General features: G+C 40.8%; 1 protein-coding gene across 2 annotated transcripts in view; it reads right to left on the bottom strand.

Annotated features, from left to right (window-relative positions):
- Positions 1–3,290: 3,290 nt before the first annotated feature.
- Positions 3,291–25,016, bottom strand: part of phf2 (PHD finger protein 2) — a 41,513-nt gene continuing 19,787 nt past the window's right edge. Inside the window, exons 7-22 of one of the 2 annotated variants that reach the window (XM_080892036.1) lie at positions 24,728–24,890; positions 23,174–23,261; positions 22,783–22,889; positions 21,503–21,594; positions 21,313–21,402; positions 19,087–19,440; positions 18,496–18,612; positions 16,982–17,097; positions 16,587–16,765; positions 14,982–15,049; positions 12,523–12,689; positions 11,406–11,692; positions 8,959–9,054; positions 8,760–8,869; positions 8,366–8,678; positions 3,291–5,906 (exon numbers count right to left, since the gene is read on the bottom strand). In XM_080892036.1, the coding sequence (XP_080748162.1) occupies positions 5,818–5,906; positions 8,366–8,678; positions 8,760–8,869; positions 8,959–9,054; positions 11,406–11,692; positions 12,523–12,689; positions 14,982–15,049; positions 16,587–16,765; positions 16,982–17,097; positions 18,496–18,612; positions 19,087–19,440; positions 21,313–21,402; positions 21,503–21,594; positions 22,783–22,889; positions 23,174–23,261; positions 24,728–24,890 (2,436 nt within the window). In that variant the 3' untranslated portion in view covers positions 3,291–5,817. Of the gene's footprint in view, positions 5,907–8,365; positions 8,679–8,759; positions 8,870–8,958; positions 9,055–11,405; positions 11,714–12,522; positions 12,690–14,981; positions 15,050–16,586; positions 16,766–16,981; positions 17,098–18,495; positions 18,613–19,086; positions 19,441–21,312; positions 21,403–21,502; positions 21,595–22,782; positions 22,890–23,173; positions 23,262–24,727; positions 24,891–25,016 lie in introns of both variants that reach the window. The other variant, XM_080892035.1, reaches the window with a different exon arrangement.

Genomic DNA, 25,016 nt, shown 5'->3' with positions numbered 1-25,016 from the left:
TGCCGTCTTAACATATGAAAAACTATTATTATGTGTTACTGTTTTTCAGCTACAAACTGTAAACTTGGAAATGTATGGATGCTATGCTGCAATAGACAATGGCTGCTGGGGAACATAAGGCACTGAGCACCTCTACTCACGTCTTTGTTCATCGCTGCTGCATCCTGTTAACTTTTGTGTGTGTTTTGTCCTCGCCTCCCTGTGCCACAGGTAGATCGCTGCCTGCTTCTGTTGGGGTCTCTTCCTGTTAAAAGGGAGTTCTTCCTCCACACCGTCACCGCCAAGTGCTTGCTGATTTCGATGGGGTTGTCTCCCTAACATGAGGCTTGAGGTGAGTCTTGCTATGAAGTGATGCTTTATGAATACAAGTGAATTTAATTGCAATAACATTAAAAATAAAAATCCATGTCTTAACATAGAACAGGCGCTTAATTTTGATACTTTGTTATGTGCTGATATTAGTCTTGGACTTATTTCGAGTTAACAGCCACAGGGGGTTGTAGTTCTTTCACCGTCAAGGTTAACTTGACAGATTGTTTTTTAGGAAGCAACCTAGAAAACACAGGAAAACGGTGTATCTTTGTGCGTTTGGGTGTCAGCAGAAGCCAGACATCTCTCTGCACCTCTAAGCTTCCCGCCAGCAGAGGAGTTCTTGCTGGCTGACAGAGCGGTTAATCCACGCAGAAGGGAGCAGCTCCAAACAATTGCTGAAAATTGCAAGCGTTGAGTATGCCACTTCTCATCACGAAAACAGGCTCTGTAAGCTTTCCCAATGTGTTGGTAGAAGAATGACTGCACATTATTGCTAATGACAGGCCTGAACTGGGAAGAAAGGGATGAATAAAAGGCAAGAGGAAAAGTGTGGTCGCGGTGGTGTTTGAGGGGTGATCCTGCACCATTGCACGCCCAAACAAAAACAAAACTTAACCTGACATTCCTGCGTAATTTACACATCTGGCACATTTGTCTTGACCAACTGGGACTTCCGTACAGGACCGAGGGGGTGTTCAAAGCAGTGCAGGGCAGCACATGCACATCTGTGATCGCTAAGGCGCCACGGCACGGCCATGAGAGCAGTTACACTGTAACACTCTGCAGGCATTGTTTTTAATACGCTGACATTTAAATTGTGATCCCACTTGCCCTCTGGAGGGGACAGATTTTGGCAAAGAAACAAGTGAGGAGAGGTGTTAAGGGAGCCGAAATTAAACAAAGGAACTAAGATTTTTGAGCATGAACAAAGATGGTCTGGGTGCATTTGAAAAATCTGTTTTTCCTAATTCTACATTTCCTACAAATGAATTGTTTTCTTTTGTATCAGCTACCCTTAACAATTACTAAATAATAACTCAATACTGACTTGGTTCACTCAGTTTTGTGCAAATAATCACTGCAGGTAAACAATCATTTGAAAAACCTAATGCTAAAGTCAACTTGTTGCCCTGTCGTGTGTGTAGCTGTGGCCCGTAATCAGCGGGCCGATGATGCTCGGCGGCGCAGCACTTTCTTCTTCTCCCGTGTGCGAAAAAGATCCTGAGAGGACAAACTGTGCATGAGATGCTTTCATTTGTCAGAGCACTTTGGCATTTTTGTGTTAACAATTAGCTAACAATAACAACTCACTTTGATGCTAACCAGGGTGGAAACGGGGTCACGACCTTTAACAGCCGCCTTGCTTCGCTACACCCACAGATCTCCTTCTCTCTCTCTCACACACACACACACACACACACACACACACACACACACACACACACACACACACACACACACACACACACACACACACACACACAAATCTAATGGACAAATTCAATAAAACACCAGTGTGGGGAAATGCAGATTCCCATGAAGGTTTAATTTTGATTAAATCAATTGTGTCCAGATGTGCTTAAAACGGCAGGAAAGAAGCGACACAACGTACGAGGGCCCAACTTTCCTATTACTGCAATCAGTGTGTAATTACGCAAATGAAGAGTCCATTGACTTATTTTTGTTGGAGACGCTTGTTTTAAATGTGCTGATTAATTTTCTTATGATGCCTTCATTCATGGTTAAGTCGCTCCTTCTCTTTGAGATCGGCTTTCTTTCCTTCTCGGTGAGAAAAATTTGGTTAATATGAAGTTTGGTGCAGAATGTTTACGGTGAGAATCCAAAGAAAGGATCTGGTGCTGTCAGCGAATGTTTTCAACACATTGTTAAAAAATGAGAAAATGTAAAAACTGTACAGCAGCAAAAACAAAACTCCACTGTCAGCCAAATGTGAAATGAAATGAAAAATGTTTACCTTGAATGGTGAAGCCTTCAGATGAAGCACATCCTGTCATCTGCCAATTATCACTGCTGTGTTTTTATTTGAATCCTTCATTTCTCCATCAGTAATTTTACTCCACTACATGTACTTGACTGTTTTAGTTACTTTTCTGTTTAACAGTGCAAATTTATTCTTAAAACAAAACCAGGCCACAGTGATCACATCAGCTAACAGCCAATATTTTTCTAGTATTTTTACTGACCTTTACTCAGTTTAAGAATTCTACTTACTTTTAAGTTGTAGTTTAACAATACAACTTTTTAAGATTTTACATTAAAAGAAAATAACAGAATAACTGATAGCATTTCCAGTCATTTTACTGCCCTACACACGAATAATCATTGTTGTTTCAGGGCTTCACTACAACTTAACTATTAGTGTTTGTTCACATCTGTGGGGGAAATATCATATGTAGGACATGGTTTTCTTCAGGGTTTTCTTCCAGAAGGCAAAGCCACAGTTTTATTTTTTTTTAGTTACAACACAAACTGTAACTAAGTATTTTTTTAATCAAGCAGAAAACTGAAAATAAAACAAACAAATAAAAAAAAACCATTTAGCTTCAAATCTCAAAACAATGAATCATAAAAGTCTACAGTTACTTTCAGATGTGGCACAGACATCAGTAAGTTCACCTTTAAATCCTCATCCTCAAGAAACAAACATCATACACCATATATATATATGATGTATGATGTTTGTATAAATAAATACGTAAGTGTAAATAAATAAATATATATATTTTTTCAGATTTCTTTAATTCTACAATAGTATTATTGCATCAATAATCCTATCATTATGAATTATCTAGACCTTTTTTAAAATTGTATATATATTCTATAATTTGGAAAATACAAAAACATATTTTTAAAAAATTACATATATATATATATATATATATATATATACTCTGAAGAGTAATTAACGCAACCATTTTTACTAACATCCTCTCTGCTGGTAAAAATCGGCACCTATTTCTTGTATTTCTCCATGTGCTGGACTTGAAAGCTTCCTCTCCATAGACACATTTTTTGACTCCATCTAGTGGCACAGACTCGCTGTTGCTCCACTCTTGACTGTCTGACTGCAGATTTAAGAACAACGTCAAACGTCGCGAGGCAGTAAAGGTTTGATGTAGCTCTCTTCACTGAGCACATTCTGCGTCTTCACTTCTTGCCCACAGGACATTTAACCGCAGCCACACCTGCTGTGAAAAAAGTCGGACTGCTTTGGAGCGCTTTTTAAGTTAATACAGTTTTAATGGTGTTGACTTTGGCCTGGTTTTAATTAATGACTCGGCTAGAGCTGTGGGAGGAGTCCAAGAGCCCGATGATGTGCGTAGTGCTGGATTTGACTTTTAAGCAGGACAGTGTCAAGCAGGAAAGCAAAAAGAAACCATGTTTAGTGTTCACCACACAAACTGTCACAACGCAGGTGGGACAGGAACACATTACAAAGTAGGTTTTCCACAGTAACTGTATTGCAAAAGTAAACAAGGCGGACAATCATATCATTCAACAACAATATGTTTGTTCCTCGGAGTTGAATTTGCCATTTCTCCATGTCTTAGAAAAGTGAGCTATGATCTCCAACAGAATCGTCTAAATACAGAAAAATATATTTCAGGTCAAAAAGGATTGTAAATACTTGGTAGTACTGTGAAGAACAGTAAGGGAAGACAGCTACAACAGGTATCATTCACTGTCCTGGCACAGTGGATGCATTTAATAGGTCGGACATACAAAAATAAACCACAACAAAGCAACACACGTATTGTACAAAATAAAAACCTGAAAAGAGTGTTTGATCAGAGCGTTTCGGAGACGAAAGCAGAGCGCACTGAGACCATGTCGAAAATGTCCTGACCAAAATAACGTGGAAAAAAACACAACCCGAGGTGTGATGGAGGTGTGGACGCGGCTGCTTCGAACCATAATATCAACAATAGTAATGATAATCATGTCACATTGGAAATGGTTGGAGACAGGGTGTAGATAAAAAAGTTTGCCAACGTGGGTTCTAGTGTGTCAAATGTCCGTGGCGCCCCCCAAATACACAAACGCCTAAAAAAGAAAGCAACAAAAAGTAAAGGGTAAATTCACAACTTGATGAAATATCCAAAACCAAAAGAAAACAAAAACTCTTTAGAATTGTACAAGTATAAAAAAGCTACAAACATTAATAAATTACATCACTGACACATAAACACTTCACAAGGTGCTAGTAAAATAACTCCAAAACCCTTCAGGATACTAGAACTCGAACAAGAGGCTGGTCATAGAAACTTTAAGTGTTGCTTTTTTTAATCCTTTTATGTAATTTTCCCTCAAAGCTTCGTCTCTCGTTCAGACAGAATCACAATACAATTAGCTTTGTGTATGTAAGGCCATATGACAATAAAATGTATCGTGTCTTCGATTGTTTTCCAGGCAACACCTTTACGTCTAATGACAACATAATACTAATAATAATAAAAGTGAACCTCTGTTATTAAAAAAAAATACAAATAAAAATTAGGACTATAGTGTATATCCATATATATACTTTTATTCATTTATTCTTATTAGCAAAACCGGTAAAAATGCTGAATGAAGCCTTAAGGGGAAAGGATACAAAAAGTAGTAATTTAAAAGGCTATGTACAAGCTACATTCTATATACTGTGATGTGTGAAGCTATAAAAATGCAGAGATGCGCCTATGTTGTCGGTGCTGCCTGGGAAAGCAAAAGAAGAGAGAAAGTATCCCCATGTAACCGCAGACGTGACGTGGATGAGGCTTATCATCAGCGCCGTGTAGTGTCAGTAATCCTATGGCCGGTCCTCCTCCGTCTGACTGCGTTCGCTTTGACAAACATCTGGACGGCGCTGCCCGCGATTCGCTTTTTGTGCTTTATAGTCGCTCCTCATTTGCGATCCACGGCTCGGCACAAACGAACAAAGGTTCCCGCCGACAGAGACGCACGCGCGCTAATCGATTCTGATCAAACACGAGGACGTTGGGAAAGGAGGAGGTGAATTTTCCCAGTTCAATCGAGCGTGGCAATGATAAGCCGCATCCAGTTAGTAGGAAATAACCTTCAAAAACAAACAAACCAACAAACAAACAAAAAAAAAACCTGACCCAAGCGCACATGCAACTGAATACATGCAAGGGATACTTTCACAAATCTTGGAATGACTGCAATGTAATTCTACTTCATGTTTTAGCAACCCCTGATAAACTCACAGCTGTAGTAAAATGAGACATGTTCTCTTAAAAAATATTTATAGTAGGTTCTGTACACTTTTAATATCTGAAAGTTATAAAGTATAAGTAGAGGCAAAAACCTATTTGACTGATGTTCTTCTTAGAAATTCAAAAATGCATGATTTTCTTCTTCTCCCATCTCGTTTCAGTCTTTTATCTCTTTTCCACGTCGTTGGCTTTAATCGGTGAACGGGGGGGTGAGGTTGGGATGGGACCCAGCTCGTGAATTCCCAGTCCTACGACAGTCCGCTGCATGCTACAGAAGGAGCTTTCCATTTCGATGGATCTTTAAAATCTTTCCAAGTCTCTGTTTGGCTGTTGCCATGCCTTTCTTTAGCCGCTTAGCTGCAGGAAAGACAAGAAAAGACAAGAGGTAAGATGCCGAGCCAGCTTACAACATTTTGTTTCCAAAAATGTAACAAAGTAATACATCCTGACATGTTCGCACCAATATTTGCTAGCTTAGTGGCCTTTATGCTGGAACATGTTCATTGGTCTAATAGCAAAAACATGTTTAACATACTCATACCCAACAGGAGCCCCACAGGGCAACAACAGCACCTCAAGGCGCTTTATATTGTAAGGTAGACCCTACAATAATACATACAACAATCATATGACCCACTATGAGCAAGCACTTTGGCGACAGTGGGAAGGAAAAACTCCCTTTTAACAGGAAGATAGTGATTTTTCATCAACACTGTCTGAACATGTTGTTCCAGACTTTTGCTTGTGTCCAACAGACAGTGGAAAGACTTACGCTCACCGCATACTTTGTTAGGAATGTCCGGTCCAGCTACGAAAGACAAATATCTAATTACACAGTCACATGTCACCACATGACCTTTTGAAGTTCAGTCCAAATAGAAAGGGGAAAGAAAGGTGATTTAAGTGCCTCTGAATGGACTGGTCTGAGAAACTGCTGACCTACTGGGATTTCCCCTCACAAGCATACAACCATCACTAACACAGAATGGCTCAAAACAGAGAAACTATCCAGTTGGTGGCAGTTCTCTGGGTGAAAATGCAATTCAGTTCAATCTCATTTAAATAGCGCCAGATCACAACCACAATCGCTTCCAGACGCTTTATATTTGCCGGTAAAGACCCTACAATTATACTGATAATAATGCCTTGTTAAGGGCAGAGGTCAGAATGGCCAGACTGCTCTGAGCGGACAGGACAGCAGCAGCAACTCAAATAACCCCTCACTACAGGAAAGGCAAGCAGAAGAGCATCTCTGAACCCACGCCATGTCAAACCTTGAAACAGATGGTTACAGCAGCAAAAGACCACATGTGGGTTAGTAATGGAGTCAATCACTAATGTCATGTTTGTATTATTGATTGATTGATCATACTTTATTCATCCCGAGGAAAATTGGGTTAAGGCTGCCAGCCGTGCCAGCGCCAACGTTTATATTAAACATTATAACCGTTAAACACACAGGAGTGGCTGTAGCTCAGGAGGTAAAGAGGTCATCGTTGACTTTACCTCTGGGTGCTGCAGTCTACATACCAACTATACTTGACAACATACTGACCCCAAGCTGTTCTCTGACGCTTGTTAGACACAAAGCGTAGCACACAGTGCCTGCATGAATGAGACTAGTTTTACTGAGTGCTCAGGTAGAAAAGTGCTATATAAGCATTTGCATTTGTAATATTACTACTTTGCTAGTAACATTAGGCAGCATGCAAACTCAGATCATGCAGCTCGCTGCTGCGTTAAGTGTTTGTCTAATCAAGCCAAACTTGGCTGAATGGGCCACGAGGGGATAACTACAGTAAACAACAAGTGGGATTTGCAGCAGTGGGACTGTTTGTGCTTTGGCATCTTTCTTCTGGCTAATTTTAGTTAATGCCAGTGCGCCTGCTATTCTGACAAAATGGGCACTTTTAAAAGTTAATGCCAAATTATAGCATGTTGTGTTGTGGCCAGCAGAGGGGAACAAGACAGATCGTTTAAAATTCTGTTAAATAACATGTCTAAATGTCATTTCAATACTGGCGGGAAGAACCACATGCAAATGTAAATTAAAAAGCAATGCATTAACGAGAAGCTACCTAAAAGGATCCCTAGAAAACCTTTAAGTGAGACGCATTTCCTGGAGGAGGGAGTCACTCCCTCTAAGTATCCATCATTGGCAGTTCACAACAGTTCACACAACTGTCTCTCATTACAATAGGTTGCACTTTGCATGCTCAAAGAGCAGCGGCCGCCAAACCAAACTGTTATTTGCTAATTATTATTGATTACTAGTCCGGATGAAGCTTTAGAAATTGTAAAAAAAAAAAAATCCTGGAAAGAACTTTCATTTGGCAAGATGGAAAACATTCATTTCCCTGAAAAACTGCTCAATTTAAAAGCCATTAGATATTCATTCATTACTGCTCCATTACTGAAAAGCTGCTACAAGAATCTCTGTGTAAAGAAGGCGAGTGATTCAAATTTATTCACGGGAAGTGAAATCTTAATCCCACAGATTACTAAAGCTTTAAAGACGTTACACGCAGCATTTGAAATTTTCTAACGAACAAATAGCCGTGCCTGTGCTTAAAGGGGACCTATTATGCTTTTCCTTTTTTCCTCTCTCGGAAACACACTGTTACATTGGCGTTAAATCGCTCATAACATACACTGCAATGGTTTAAAGGGAAATATATTTAGAAGTCATCACTGTGAGGCACAAAGTTCTGTCTGTTTCTGCAGGACCAACAACCAGTGACAGTTGCTCTGAGGATGACGGGACCATCCGTTGTGTATTTTCTTCTGCACACTCCACACTCTGTACACGTGCTCACCTTTGGCGTCTGCTGAGCCCACACGGTCACCCTTCGCCATGCCGCTGCTGTTGGTGCTTGTGGAGTTGGTGCTGTTGGGAGAGGACATGGACGGCCGTCTCTGGCTGAGGAAGACCCCGGGTGCCATGGGCTGCGGCCCTCCCGGTGACTTGACCGTTCCAGTGTTGAACTCGTGGTCTGTCAGGCTGCCGTCCTGGGAGTCCAGATTGTGCTCCGGCGAGCTACTGTCCTGAGAGATTTTCGGGGGCTCCTCTATTACTAGCGCCTTCTTTTTGGTGCTTTTCTTCTTCTTCTTGGTTTTTTGTTGTTCCTCCTTTTGACACATCATTTTTTGTTTGAGCAAAATGATCAGAAATATCTACAGTTGTGTAAGAATACAGTGTAAGTAATTTACCTGGTGGGAAAGCTTTGCTGCAGCCGCAGCCAGGCCTGTTTCTATGGACGCCACCCGGGCTCCATCTCTGGCTGGCCGCTCGTGTCGGGGAACTGATGGTCCTACGCGGGCTGCCAGGACATCCATATTGGGGTTTAGAACATATTTCTTTCATAAAACTCTGAAGCCAAGATGCTTCTTAAACAATGCCAGTGTTCACCTGTGGGGCTGTACGGAGTGTCGTCGCTGCTTTTCCGTTTCTTTGATCTCGATTTGAACACAGGATTATCCTCTTCGGACTCCAGCGAGGGGTAAACTAAAATCGAAACGTGGAACAGATTACTCACATGTCATGCATGTTAGCTCATTGCTGAGAAGTTGCAAAGAAAAGCTGCAATTACTTCAGTTTTCTGTAAAACGGAGGAGGTGGCAGCATGCGGTGCAGCTGCAAAGCAGCTGTTGACTGTCGGTTCACAGTGCAGCCATTCCAATCTAGACCTTTTAATATCTGATAATTGGATGATCAAGATAAAAAATGACCTGTTTATAAAAGCAGAGCAGAGTGCCAGTCTGCGGGAGAAGCTTCGGGATTTTAGAGCGAGAATGTTCGTGCTAAGAACAACTAATTGGACCAATTAGAAGTTCAAAAAGCTTGTAAAATAACCGTTTGGAACGCGTGTTAATCGCTTATTAACAAGCTAGGAGGCTCCAAACAGCTGTGTTTGGATGGGCTTCACAGGGAAAGCATTTTGCAGGAAAAAAAGATAAACTGGAGCAAAAAAACCCCAAAGAGACGCACGAAAAGTAAACATAAGCCCGTGTCACGTACACGTAATGAAAAGCTCCAGGCCAAATTGAGAAATTAAGCTCCACAAGCAGATACATAAGGGGCCAATTTGTTTTTAAAGCACCTGTTAGCAGCAGTGAGGATCAGACATGGCAGATACATTATTTTCTCATTCATGCGCTTGAAAAATGACACCAGACTGAACTCACAGAGCTCCGATCAGCTGCACTGTTTTTAGTTTTTGAATAAATCAGCCCTCCTGCACATTCAACTTTATTGATGTAGAAAACAAAAAGAAACAAAAAAGCGCAATAAAATAATAGTGAACCACTAAAAGTACTGCAATTTAAAAAATATATAAAAATAATAATGTAACAAAAATGTGTTTTAAGGTCCTTTAAGACCCAAATAAATATAAATGATAAAATATAAAGACATTGCAACTACTGTGTTTTAGATTTATGCATTTAGAAACAGCAAAACGTGAGAAATCTCAGTGAGGGAGTCTTTTCATTTTTAGTTTTTCCAACAAATCCTACAAAATATGATTCAAAATGATTGAGGGTTACACTCTTAAAAGTGTTCAACTGGTTTTGATGCCACGGACACGTCCTAAAATTGTCAGATTGGGTCCAACAAAGAGCACCTTGTAGAGGCAGAGCTCCTTAATAGTAAAAAAGTTCAAAAAAATGCATCTTCAAATAGCTGAACAATTTCAGAAAAATGTTCCTGAATGCAAAGCCTTTGACGATGTCATCGTGCGTCATCAGAAGAGTCGGATAATGTGAAGAAATCAGTGCTGATATCTGTGATCTTCAGGCTCTCGGGGAGCTCTGCAGTAAACATGGATGTGATTCTCTCACTGAAACAATTGCACAGGTTACTGTCTGTGGACACAGTCACCGTGCCTTTAGTTACTTTTAGGATCTTCTGATTCTAAATCCTTTGTATCAAAACTAAAGTCTGATTATGTCTGAATATCTGTTTTTCCACTTAGCCAAACAGTTATTCAGTTCAAAGCAATTCTCAGTCTCTTGTGTGGAGCTACTTTTCATGTAATGCTTAAAGACAATTATTGGTGCATTAATATGAAGGCGAACAACAGAACAGTTCCAGTACAAACCTTCATGAAGCTCGTTTTTAAAGCGTGTATTTGTTTACATTTTGCAAACCATCTCTTTGAAGCTAACAGACGCAATGACAACATCCTGATACACATTCCCATTCCTGATCCTGATTACAAGAATGTTTTACCATGATTAAAGTTATCCCACTTCTAATTAGAGAAATCTCTTTACATCTGCTCTCCGAAGTCATTCATCCTACGCCCTTCAAAGCTGGTGGGTGTAATCGGGTGTAGCGCTGAGTGAGAGGTTGTTTGGATGAGCTGTTTTAATATTTTGGTTAAAAGGTGTTTTCTGTTAGAGTGACGGCTTCCTGCTCCACTCTGTGTGTAGGGGGAGGAGCACACATAAACATGCATGTTTTTTTGGAGACATTTTTGAGGTTAATGCAATCCCAAGACTCCAGCATATGAAATGTTTACCTAGTTTCATCACTCTGATGGTCTAAGCTTAGAAAGACAGCCATCCAGAAACACACTCTATCTTTTCAGTTCGTGTTTTTGTCTCATTTTCAGCATTTTCTTGGTTTCCTGTGATTCTGCCCAGACAATAGGTAGGTGTGACTTATAAATTCATAAAGTACACTGTAGCTGAAAAAAACACATCCTGGGTACAATAGGGCAAAACAGGGAATGCTTTGGAACTTGACCAGCACCAGTATCATGGAAAAATGACACTCGTTACCGCCGTCACCCCACCCTGCCCACGATGACAGGAAAATGAGGAAACAACAACAAGTTGGCATTTGTCGCTTACCGTAATCCGAGTCCTTGAAACACGCATCCATGTGATCTTGGTCGTCGTCATAATCTAGACTCTCAATACTGCTGCTCTTCCTGGGTTTCTTTGGCAGACGTTTAGTCGACCGCTTGCTGTTGTTTCCGCCTCCTCCTCTGCCGGCCTTCTTGCCGGCCTGCGAGCTGTGCGAGTTGTTCTTCGACTGGCCGTTGTTTTTGGCCTGGCTGTTGCTCCACGGCTGCTGCAAGCTCTCTGAAGACGACAGGTTGGCCATGGACAGCATGCCCTGAATGGCCTCCTGTGTGCTGGGAGATGCAGGTGGCTGACTGTAAGTATGTCAATAAGAAATACACAACAACACAGCCATTACATGGTGGTCAACACGCTGGCAGAGGTCAAAGAAAGAAAGAAAGAACTGAAGAAGGCTCTGAACCAGATCTCGGTGTAAGCTAGATTACAAACTGTGCCTCAGTGGAACAAAGAGGAAGGAAAACTGTCAAAAACAAATATCCTCTTTAAGACATCGCTCCCAAAATGAATCCACACACCCATTAAGCTATCACCTGCTGAGCTGCCACAAGAAACAAAGCGACTATCACACACCGCTATAATGAAGCTTCAGCCCCTCTTCAAAGCACCAACGATGTGAGAAATTAACATATTTCATCAATGTTTTCTTTCTTTCTTTCATTGCTCATTTGTAGCTTTCAGTGTGGTGGAAATAGACCATCAAGAGCTCGCAAACAGCAAAAGGCAAAGGGAAGAGCCTGGAGCCACGCAGCGTTTGATAGATTAACACGGGATGAAACAAACACTGACTTAACACAAACTGCTGACAGAATCGGTGTAAACTGTTGCTCCAGCCGCTAGCTGATTTTTCAGCTCTGAGCGAAGCTGTAAAATTCAGCTTTTTCATCCAATTACGTCGCCGCTGAGTAGGCCATTTGTTTGTCAGTGCCTCGGTCCATTAAGAAGAGCTAAAATTCATTTACTGAAGGAAAAGGGGGTCCAGCGGGAGCCATTTAGAGATTAATGCTGCGCATGTACTCTAACTCAAATGAGTTTAGAAGTCCAAGTTCTGTTGGTGTTGATGGGAATGCAGCAGAAAATTGACATCGGGGTTAGGTTAGTCTACCTGTTGGTGCCGTAGTCGATGCCACCCACTTGCTTGCTGGCCTGCAACAGGTCCAGAATTCCTGCGGCGCTGCCGCTCTTTTTCTTCACCTTGGAATTGCGACTTTTGACCTCAGGCTTGGCCTCCGTGTCTATGTGCAGCGTCTCTTCATCTGAGGAGTCTGTGCTCTGGTGTTGAAGGAAGTGAACGTACAGGAAAGAGATATGAGAGAGACTTCAAGTTTCTTTCCTTTTCTGGCAAAAAAAGGAAAATCCATGTTCGCTTTTCTTGTAAGGGCTTCTTTACTGCAGTCTCACTGTTTATCATAGGACTGCCGCCAGAAAGTCTCAGTAGGAGGCCCCAGGGCACAAATGAGCCGTCTGCCCCCGTCAGCCCCCTTTTTAGTTATTCACTTTAACATAAATGTTTTTAGAACGATGCAAAAACAGGCAATATTGATATTTGATTCTTCTGCTGTCGACTACATTCTCATTTACTAACCTTACCCCACACAAAGACACTCTAAGCAAATGTAGGGCACTTGCAGCCCCTCAGGACTGGACCCCTGGGATATTTGCCCACTTTTTCCATCTGCTGATCCAGTATGGAACTACAACCTCGTTTCGAAGAATAGATTTGTGAATGAAAAACCCACATTTTAATGTTAATAGTGACAGTTTATCTAACAGCTCTATTTTAATGCCGCCGTGCTTTTTTAAAATTTCAACTTTCTTTGTAAAACACTACAGAGATTTAGGACGACACCAGCTGCTTTAGTGTTAAATTATCTTTTGACATCATTTCATGAAATGCCAATAGTTAGTGGGGGACACATGTGGACTGTCACCCAGCCACTTTAGCATCAGGGCTCTTCTTCTGTGGTTCTGTTCTATTGGAGTGTGTACAGTAAGCAGTTTGATACTGTCTTGCTAAAACATGTAAGGCCTCGGCTGAATATTTTGTTGCCTAAATGGCAGCATGTGTTTTTATTAAACCTGAACATATCATTTAGTATTATTGGTGCCTTCACAGGTGCACTCATGCTTCTCATGCCATCAGAAGGCAGCATGAGCAACACTTTCTACTTTAGTCTTTTGGAGCTCAGACGCAGAAAAGAAGGCAGAGTATCTGATTCCTTCGTTGTGTGGGGGTCTTTAAACTTCTTCTTAAAGCCTTGCTGGCTGAGGGCTTTCAGATAGTGATAATCTAACACTGGTTTTCAGTCTTGTCCCTTTGCTACATAGATTATTTTATATTCTCTTAATCAATAATTAATTGCATGAACCACAAAAAGAAGCCTTAAATCAAATGTCCTCCTCATCGTGATGAACCTCTTCATATCTTCTATTTTACCAGAAATGTTTAAGCTACTTTCTTTGCACGGCTCTGTCACAGCAGGAATAGTATACACACGTTTCATTTAACAGGTTTTTATACCAAATGCTCCCAGTGGATGGTGTCGTGTCACATGTTGTATGAACCACTACAATATGGAGTCATTATGTTTACCTATCCAGTGTGATTAAATAAAAATGTTCCTAATTAATCACATTAGAGCTAAAATGTTCTTTGTCCTTTTTTCAGTCTTCTGTTTTCTCGTCCCAGCTTCTTTGAAACATGTTAAATTCAAAAATATAATTTTTTCATTAAAAAGACAAAATTCAGTTTTAACATCTATTTATAATCTTTCATTTTAATATGTATTTAAATGAGTGGCATGGCATCACAACAACACAGAATTTGAAATATCCGGGGAAACTGCAGATCAAGGCTGTGATATGGGTTCTAGTGACCTCTCATTAGTAAACTTGGTCTAGGCTTTTTCTTCCTCTTCCTCCATTCATGCCACAGCTCTTTCTCTCATCAGTGTGTGTGGCTCCACAGCACAGGAAGTCTCCGCCTCTGAGTTAAAGGAGCACTGCAGAATTTTTTCACAGTCTGTTTATGCATCACATTAACGTCATAACTGCTTAAGTTTTATGGATAAAACGCCAAAACATTAAATTCTCTGTTAAGTGCAAAAACTTTACATTTATCGAGTGTGCGCGTCTGTCCAAAGTGATTCCACCACACAGGTCGTGTGTATTATTTTTTGGAATTATTAGTATGCTTCATCAGCACATAGAACTTACTGTAGGTGGGCAGTGAAAGTTATTTTACAAATAATAAATAAGTATAAAATATAAATTTTTACATTTTGTCATTCTGTTTGAATGTCTCATAAATACTGATGTTCATATGTTAAAGCTTAGTGTAAAATGTCATCAAATATAATAAAACAAAGGCGCAGAACTGGAGCTTACATCTTACTGCAGTTTGCAAAAGGACAACTGTTTATGAGAATCAACCTAAACAAAAATGTAAGCACTAATTTTGTATTGATTATTTTTCTCATTAACGGTGGGAGGCTGACGATTTTCAAGCTGGGCCTCAGTGTTCCAACGTTTGGGAATAGCAGATACAGGTGATGTCGTACATACCTTAGTCACCGAGGGTTGAAACTTTGTTTTTTTGGCTGGCTGAATAGGTTCTCTGATGTCTGATAAAACTAGGGAAAAACAAATGTAACAATCAGCACCATAACATCGGAATTAGTAACATTTTAAGACTAGTCTTCCAATAAGACTAACAACTAGGGATGGGTACCGGTATCCGGTGCCATTATGGCACCGGTTCTGACATAAACGGTAGTAACCAGACCGAAAAGCAGCGCACATTTCGGTGCTTTATTTCGATGCTTTTTTTTCCCTGAGATGTCATACACTTTGGATTCTAGCCAATCATTTTACCTTTGCAAGCATAGTAGGCGGGGCCAGGTACGTATGTTCTTTTAGAGCAGATTAAAAATGACCAAGGCAAAGTGGTCAAAAGTCTGGCTGTACTTCACAGCAAAAGATGCAAACTCAGCAGCCTGCAACAAGCTGATACTGTGCAAAGGAGGTAACACCTCGAATCTGATGAAACACCTGGCGACGCATAGCATTTTGTTAAAAGCCGAGAAATGCGCCGTATTTGATAGCTTGCTGCGAGACCTCACACCGAGCACATCTACTGCGGGTGTGGTGCCTGTTATCGGACCCGGAGTTAGCAACATCCCCAAAAACCCGAAGAGCAGAGTCCTGGCCCCTAGCCCTGCCAGGTAGCAGAAATGATGAGGATGATGATGCAGCAGCAGCCGTTCTTCTCTGCGTGAGTAGCTTAACGTTGTTCGTGTGTAATTTACGTTGAGTAGGCTAACCACGTTATTACATTAATGTGAACTAGCAAACATCATCATGGCTACATGCAGCTGTCTTCTTGTTTGATGGCAGATGCTCCCTTCACCCTGGCCAAAAAGGCTAAAATGACCAAAGAAAAAGTGGAAAACAGCTAAACATAAAACCTAAACAATACCCATCCCTACTAACAACAACGCTGTGGTAACTCGTGCTACCACAAGTTAGAGATTTTTAGAGTTAAAGTGGACACTTTTGTTATTCATACTTCGTCTTTAGCTGAATTTCCTTCAGCTACAGTCACAAACGAGCTGTATATACTAACTCGTGACAAAACAGGGCTTGCTCTTCTTTAACAACACATTATGTAAATGCAAGTAATTCGACTTGAATTGCCGAGATTTTCTTTCTTTTTTGTAATTTTACTGAAAATTTAGTCAATCATCTGATAACTATGTCATTAAAAAAGTAGTCATTTTACAGTTAGGTCAGCAATCAAAACAGCAGTGATGCTTTGTGCCGTGTAGGCTGATGTTGTCACAGTTCTTAATCTCTCAAACAAAGCTTTTTTTTTTCCAGATGTTAAGCAAAAACTGAAATGTCAGAATGGTTTAACCATTATTTATGTACAAAAATAAACCAAACTGTTTAATGCATCTGTCTTAAAAAATCATTTTACAGAGCTAAAACACGCCCCTAAACATGTTTTTAATTTAGAACAGGAAATACCAGATCAAGAGTATATCGCTGAGTAAATCTTTGGCACTTTTTGATACATACGCATTGAAGCCGATACTCTGAAAATTGCCCAGTCTAACTTGATAATTTAAACAAACTGAAACACGAACCAAATAAGCCCAAAATACTCACAGGAAAGATCTCTCTTAACAGTGTTCTTTTTCCGTCTGATGGGGAATTCGTCAATCTTCAGCTCGCCTTCATCTGAGACGTACTCATACTCGTCTATCACTGGCTTGGTTTTGTCCTCTTTTAGGTTTTGTAATGATCCAAAAACACTTGAGTTGGTCTGAGGTTTCAGGGTCTTGGAGCTGAAAATGAAACCGCAGGACAATAAGGGAGTGATACAAGGCTCAGCCAGGCGCTCGCAGCGAGAAGTCCTTGAATTAGCTCTAATGGATATGCTGCTGATAGCCACATGGCTCTACAATCACCAAAATACACCACATGAGAAAGCTGGCGTGCTCGTCTCTTCAAAGACCTGAAGTCGAACATTTACGTGGCGATCGCAGCCATTCCATACATACCTCAGCAGTTTCCTGTGAGACATAGTAAAGCTGAATCTGTCTTTATTGCTTGACAGCAGTGTTCTGTCAAATTTGGATTCCTCCTCCATTTTCAGCAGGGAATCGGGTTTACTATTCTGCAACATTCCAAGGAAAATAATGTCAGAGAAGCTAAAAGTAATCAGCGTTATGTTAAAGAACAGAGAGGATGACAGATATCTTGGTGTCGCTATTTCTGGTTCACTGCATTAATGAGAACACTTCATGCCAATTTAAACCGACTCTGTACTTTTATTTCAAAGGAAAGATTAATTGCATATAACTATGTTCCCTCAGTTCTACAGAGCATCTGAGCCTCTCTTAGCTCACTGTTTTGATTCTAGCTGAAGTTTAAAGGAAATGTGGCCTCTGTCTCATGCCTTCATTTTTACACTTCAATGTAAATGTAGCTAACTGGAACTTAAAAAAGTAATCGTATAAATGAAGAAATGATCTAAAACTTGGCACATAAAGATTCTCAGTCCTTGTGTACTTTAGGAAACCTGTTAAACAATCAGAATTTAAAAAAAGAAAAGAAAAGACGCTGTCATTAACTGTTTCATCAACTCTTAAAATAAACCTTGCTGTTAAAAGGGTGAGTACCTCATGATGTTAAACCCAACAGGTCAAATTTTCTGACCCAATTTTCACTAAACCAAATCCACATAGAGGAATGCAGAACGACTGCCATGAAAGTCCCCACTGATCACACTGTAATTAACTGCAACCCAAGAACATCCATTTTCACATTTTCAAATATTCACTCCTCAGCTGTTTTTGTTTCCTACGCGCTGTAATCTGAAACAGAAATTTCACACTGCCGTGCGACACCGACGAGCTTTATAGACCTAACAGAGAAGCTGCGAGCCTCTGCACAAATGAACAGTGATCACAAGTGAAGATGTGGTTGTCAGTGACCTTGGTAAAGGTCTAACGGGGTCTCTTCCCCATCTGTAAATGTTTGGCCTGATGTGAACGAGCAGTGGGATGGAGGTCCTTGGAGGGGTTTAATACATTCCACAGCAGTTTGGCACTGTATTTTCCAAGAAACTAAAGCCCTCTAATGTCTTCCGTTCACCAAAATTACACTTTCTTTTTCTCCCCGCTAAAAACTTCCTCCTGTTGTTCTACAATAACGATACAACACGCTTTAAAAGGAGATGGGGGCATATGTAAATACTTAGATGGAATGCACTGGATATGGACATGGCGTAATTCCATTAGGTAAACTCTGGGAGGGCGGACGTTTCTGGAGAAGCCCTGATGAGGTGCAGGCCTCAAATGTGCGACTTGGGCCGCATCATTACTTTGGCTGATTGCTTTGAAGTGAAGTGTTCAAATCATTGTTGGATGGTCCTGCATTTTTTCTATTCAGCTGCTCAACTTGCAACCTTCATAGCTTATTGCCTAAAGAATTTCAAATGCATTGGCTGTTGCAGGCCAAGGCGAAAGTCTTCACCACCATTAGTTTAAAATAACAGCTCCGGTAAACTTACCTTGTACTTCCATTTCGCTTCAGTCTTGTTTTTATTCTGCTCTCTGATATCAAACTTTTCCACATTGTTCTGCTTTGACATTTCCTTCTCAGACATGCTCAGGACATTCTTAACAGCCTGGAAAATGAAAGCAATTACAGAGAAACATAACAGAACGATCAATCGGTGAAACTGTTCTGCCCTGCAAAGGCAGAAAGTGGAACTGCAGAAAGAGTTTAACTGAACTGTGTATCACATGTCTAATCTATAAAATCTTAATTCAATGCTTATACATACAATCATTTTCACAGATGTTATGTTACACCTCTGCAGTTAAAAAACGATGACCTGGTATATGACCGAGCAACGGCCACCCTTATGTAGACATAGACGCACTTCTTTGATTAAAAAAAAGCCTGTTTAGCATGTGCACCAGTTAATGCATACTAGCAGGGGAAGCTGTGCAGCCAGTTATATATGCTAACACTTTACAGCTGCCTGCAGGCAGCAGCTGAACATTTCATAGCATAATCAGATACAGAACGGTTGACCTACAATGAAACTAGAAACCATCATTTCTATAAAAAAGTGCTAACATAACTAAATGCTCACCTTAGGCTTTTTTGGCTGGTCCATTTTACTCAAAATGTCCTTTGCATGGGACTCCAGCGCAGCAAAACTGGAGGGTTTAGGAGGTGGTGATGACTCCTTTGCTGACTTTGCTTTCTTCTTTCCTCCTTCCTTGACCTTTGGCACCTTCGGAGGCTTGGGCGTCTTTGAAGGTTTGGGAGGCTTGGGTGGTTTAGGGGGTTTAGGGGGTTTTGAGCTTTTCTTTCTGGACTTCTCTCTGCTGGGTGAGGGGACATGTGCTGGAGACACGGCTTCTTCAGGCTCGGACTGGGTGGACAACGGTTCCTCAACTGGTACCTTAATTGGAGCTTCGCTTTTAATGGCTTTTGTTGTGTTCTGTAAAAGAAATCAAGGTCAACTTTTGACTTTGTAACCTGCCGTTAAACCTTCTGTGAGTTCATTAAACCTAAATTAGGATTTTGTTTTTATTATTTAACTTTATCACTGGTGTGATCATTTACAACACTTCAGAATGTAGTCACCTGGTACTGCACTTTATTTTCTACATAAAATTACCTGTCTCAGGGCTAAAACATCGACACAGACACACCTATGGGCAATTTAGAGTGACCAGTTAACCCAGCTCCACTAACTGCATGTCTTTGGACTGTGGGAGGAGAGAGAGAACCCACGCAAACACAGGGAGAAAATGCAAACTCAACACAGAAAGACCCCGGCCTGATGGTGGAATTGAACTCAGAACCTTCTTGCTGTGAGGCAACAGTCCTAAGCACTGTGCTGCCCAAAGCTTACAGCACCTGGGATTCCCAGGCGGTCCAGGTGCTCAGGAAGTGTCATTTGATCAACTTTAAAGTCTATATGTAATGTTCTAATTCATTTCAAAGTTTTATTATTCAGATACTGGATCTATAGATGATGTGTTGCTGACATAGGGATGTTTCATATTCCAACATGTTTTTTAAATGACAATAATTCCATGTTCCTCAATATTTTACTAGATATTAAGAGCAGGTCGTTTGCAGTGCTGTGCTCTGGTTTTCAGTGATGAACTATGTTGGATTGATGCAGGGCAGACTGTGATATCCTTGGTCACTGGTGGGTTTAAAATCTGAGACACTGTAAGAGAAAGATAGGACCCTCAAGTCTAAACTGAAACTTATGAGAGAATTTTAGATAGAACGAAAGTTTTATGAATACCAGAGGAGAAGCTTTTAAAATCCCATCTGTGTGAAGAGTGAGCAAACTCTCTGAATATTCGATGCATAAAGTTTGTGTGTCTTGCTGACCTTTAAAATGAAAGCTAATTTAAATAATGCTTCAAGGTAAATGCAAATATTAGTGTTCAGATGCTTTTTAATATGGCTGCTAAGTAGGAGGACTCGCTTGTAGAAGATGTCATTGATTTAAGTGTATCATGTTCTTTAGTAAAAACTGCAGAATTCCAGCTTTATACTGTCAAGAAGTTACAAAGCACCTGTAATGGCAAACGTAACATGAGCTTATATATATGTATAGGAGGATGTAGTTGTCTCTGCTACACCTGAACCTAGGGACCCCCACCTGGCAAATCCTACTTTAACCACTGGGCTAACTGTATGCTCAACTAAGAGATACAAACAAAACATAAAAACACATTCTTTCTATTCACCATTTGGTTGCAAACACAATGCCACTGTGTGTTGCAAGCTAATCTTTTAGTAACAAGTTATCTGAACAACAGCTATTCATAGCACTAACATGGTATTTAATGCTAGATAAGCTAGCTAACATTTAGCTATCAGCTAAATGTTAGCTAACATTTAGCTGATAGCTAAATGTTAGCTGTTGGCTAAATGTTAGCTGCTAAGATTTGGTTTGCTTTTTGTTGCTACCACATGTAACAAAAGAATAATTTTTTGCCAAAAGAAAGTTCCAATTTTAAAAGTAAAGAAAAATTTAGTAAAGTATTTTTTATCATTGAGATTAGCGGAAAGACGAGGGCTTCATAATCTACAGAACATCAGCCTTCTTTGATGGCAATAAAATGTTAATTTTTCTGCAAATCTGACATTTGAGAGTTTATGGAGAGGCCTAAGTGGAAAGGGTTAATTTGCAAAAACCAAATATGAATATTAAGCTTTTTGATTAGCAAAAATAAGGCATCGTCATCTAGACAAACCTCTATGGTTTCCTATATGTCATAATATGAAACATTAATTTCTCCTGGAGCCAAAAAACTATGAAATTACCACCTAGAAATAAAAATACCTCTGACAATCTGATCTCTTTGGCAAGATCCTTAATGAGTTGTGATGGCTTCATGTTCTCTGGAAGCTCATCTTCATGTTCCAGGAGAGCCTGTTACAAAAAACAAAACAAATACAAAAAAAGTTTCTAAGAAAATAGACAGATACATGACACTAGATACACTCTATTTTGTATTTAGTTGCCTCCATACCTGCTTTTTAGTCCAGGCTCTAAAGGCTCCATTGATGATTTTGGCACCATGTATCAGGTATGGAGCTGGCTGCTTATTCGCTTTATGTAAACCTACAGAGCAAAGAATGCAAATTTTATCACTGAGTGAATCGTGGCCTTTGCAGCTGGGACTACTGCAGTTAAAAAGGGCACAACGGACAGTGTAAATTCCCAGTGGTGGCGAGATTTACAGGATCTAACTGAAATAAGCCTTTGATCAACAGGAGAACAGCTGAGAGAAGATAAAGCTACTGCACTCCTCAGTGTACAGAAGAGGGACTCCCATCAACAGGGCGACTTTGTGTTTAGACAACACTGTCCTGTTACCTTAATTCAGACGTGCAGATCAACCCCAACACAGCCAAGCGGCATGTTAAAGCTCTTAAGGTGCAAGCCACCATCATCTTGCTGATTTACTCTGGATATTATCTTCTACTAGACCAGCTTTTCATGACTCACAATCCCTATTTATCTCACGCTGAGCCTAGCGCAGCTCTGTGTGAAACAAGCCTCTCCCTTTAAGGCCACCGTTTCTGTAAACCGACTTTCCTGTGACTGGCTGCCCCTCACAAACAAAGAACTAGTGGGTGGGGCTTCTGAGATTACCATATTGGGGTGTATTTCCTATCTTTGAGGAGAGCAGAAAATCACTGCCTGAGAGAGCCGTCTGAAGGATTACATGCAAATACACTGAACTCATTATTTGAAGCCACGTTCAATATGTGTGTCCACGACTGAACCGTATACTACATATGACAGAAAATAAGGAAAAGCATAATAGGTGGCTTTTCAAAAGAATAATGGCATATTAATGACAGAGCTTTATAGTTTGGAGGTGGCGTGCACCACACAAAATCACAATCTGGTTTTAACACATGAACATACACAGAAAATGCTGGAAACATAAACAGTTGGGCCACGCCAGCTGAAGGGAGTTTAAACACAGGCTTGTAATGGAGCAAGTGATTCTAGCTGGGCCAAACCTTTTGAAGCTAATCATCTGTGAACTCTGCGATTCACCGATTTAATGACTGAAATAATATTAGAGCATCCAGCTCCTCATCTGCGCTGCAGACATGCAGCCACATGCTGAATGTGCAGCCCAGAAAAAAAGATGCATTTCTGACAGTGTTTGTGTTTTCTCCGCATTCACGCATTCCTCTGGAGAAATATCGAGTGAAACGAGGATGAGTGTTTACATTAGAGTACCACACGCAAAGCCGGAGTCTATAACTACACCGACGCGATTTGAGACTTCACCTTTGAATCGTTCGAGGAGGTGTCGCCCCACATACCAGCACGCCGTCTCAAAGTTGGGGAAAGGAGTGAGAGTTTTGACCTTTAGCCGTTTTTCAATTTCATATGCCCTGAGGAAGATAAAAAAAAGGTTTCAGCTAAACATCATCACGGATTACTAACAAAGGATGGAATTCACAAAGTACTTCCAAAGAGGGAGAATTCATAAACAGAATTGGTGGAATTTGGAGCAGGAAAGAATTGGAAACTACTGAATAATATCAACCGAGGCCTTTAAGGTCACACTAGATCACCACAGGAATGTCTGCAGGAGGCACAGTGGATCACGTTATAACCCAGTGCACTAAAAACAAGCGTAAAGAATGAATGTGTGTGAAAAGGAAGGTGCCCAAACCTCATCTGCATCTCCACACTGAGGTTGTGGACAAAGTGTCCAGAGAACGCCAGACAGTCGACAGGTGTCAGTATTGCATTGATCCAACCTGAAGGAACCAGATGAGACAAGATAATCATCCAGTATTTACAAGAATAACATCAATGCAGCATTCTGAATGCAAACAACAACATTTCTTGCATTTTTATTGTTAAGGAAGTATTACCTGTATACTAGTGCTGTCAGCGCTAATCTCGCTAAAATGACGTTAATGCCATAACCGCATCAACGCGGCAAATCTCTGTTAGTGAGTTAACGCAGATCGCCCTGTGGGAGGGGCTGCATGGCGCTAACGTGTTAACGAGCTAAACGCGCTGATGCGTTGATGCCGTGCAGCCCCTCGCACGGGGCGAGCCACGTTAACTTGCTAACAGAGATTTGCCGCGTTAATGCGTCTGTGGCGTTAACGTCATTTTAACGAGATTAACGCTGACAGCACCAGTATATGCATGTTTTATGACTAGCCACATGCGATCTGTCCTCTCTGGTTTTAAGACAAGATAAGGCTAAAATAAGAGAGTCCAATTTTAGGCTACGTGGAAAAAATATCGGTCACTGCAGTTCAGTATCAGATCAGACCAAGTAACAAGTCCTAAACAATGTGAAAAGGAGAAGCTGCTGAAAGTGGACTGCAAAGCAGCTTGCAGTTTACTTTGTGAAGTGCACCTTCTGAGAAATGTAACTACACGTCGGGGCTGACACAGTCTGCAACTACTGTGATCGGCCTGTTCTGGACCACTGATTCCTCTTGTGCATTTCCAAATACTTTTTTTGAATTCATCAGTGAGAGAACAACAATAATCGCTTCAGTATAAAGAACAATAATCACAGCATCGATACAAGAATCACAACTGTCAGCAGATTCCTAGAGGGAGAAGAGATGTGAGGGAGTGTACAAAGAGCTGAAAAACCTGAGGGACAATTATATTTGCTTCTGGGGAAAAAACAAAAAACCCCGAAGATACAGGCTCTACAAAGATTCCCCGCACAAGTGTAAATCAGGCCAACGTCATACATGATGCACCAGCTGAAGATAACAGCTGAGCTATGAGTAAAAAGGGGCTCATACTGACTATCTTATTAGCTGTTACTTAGCACTTAGCTAAGTTAGCTTCTTTTCCCACATGTTTGCACTGATTAGGAGATGCTCTGTATCTCATTTTACATCTGTATAGTGACAATAAAGGCATTCTACTCTATTCTATTCTAGCTGCTGCTCAGGAAGAAGAGCAGGTCGTCAGCAGATCAGAAGGTCGGTTGCTTGACGCTCAGCTACACCTCAAACTACCCTTGGGAAAGAAAAAAAACTGGCAGGCATGTCCGCATTGGCCTTCGTGCTGACCGTCTGATGATAAAATTTACATCACTGAGACCAAAGTGGACTCACGGACACGGGAAGTGTGATTCCTGCTTGTGATTGAGTCAACGAGGCTTCTGTCTGTCCCATTCATTCATGAGAACAGGAAAAGAGCGAAACATGTTCAGCTAGACTCATGAGAGGAGACCAGCTCTGACCTGATGGGATGAACAGGGACTGGCCTTGCTTCAATGTGCATTTGTAACACTTGTCCACCTGGTCAGCAAAGAACATTTCGCTGTGATTGGACGACGACCTCCAGCGCTCGTACAGAGACAGGTTGGCCGAGGTGGGCTTAATGAGGAAGAAGATCTTTTCTCCCTGCAAACATAATCACAATTTCCAGCGTCATCGCCATCATATGAGCAAAGGAGTGAAATAAATTCCGTGTTTCCTGTCAAAGCCTCAGAATCAGTGCCGAATATATTTTGACTTCCCATCATCCCG

The sequence above is a fragment of the Rhamphochromis sp. 'chilingali' genome (genome assembly GCF_963969265.1).
Source record: "Rhamphochromis sp. 'chilingali' genome assembly, chromosome: 9".
Lineage (NCBI taxonomy): Eukaryota > Metazoa > Chordata > Actinopteri > Cichliformes > Cichlidae > Rhamphochromis > Rhamphochromis sp. 'chilingali'.
Note: the sequence above shows the minus strand (reverse complement) of the source record. Positions and strands in the feature narration are given on the sequence as shown.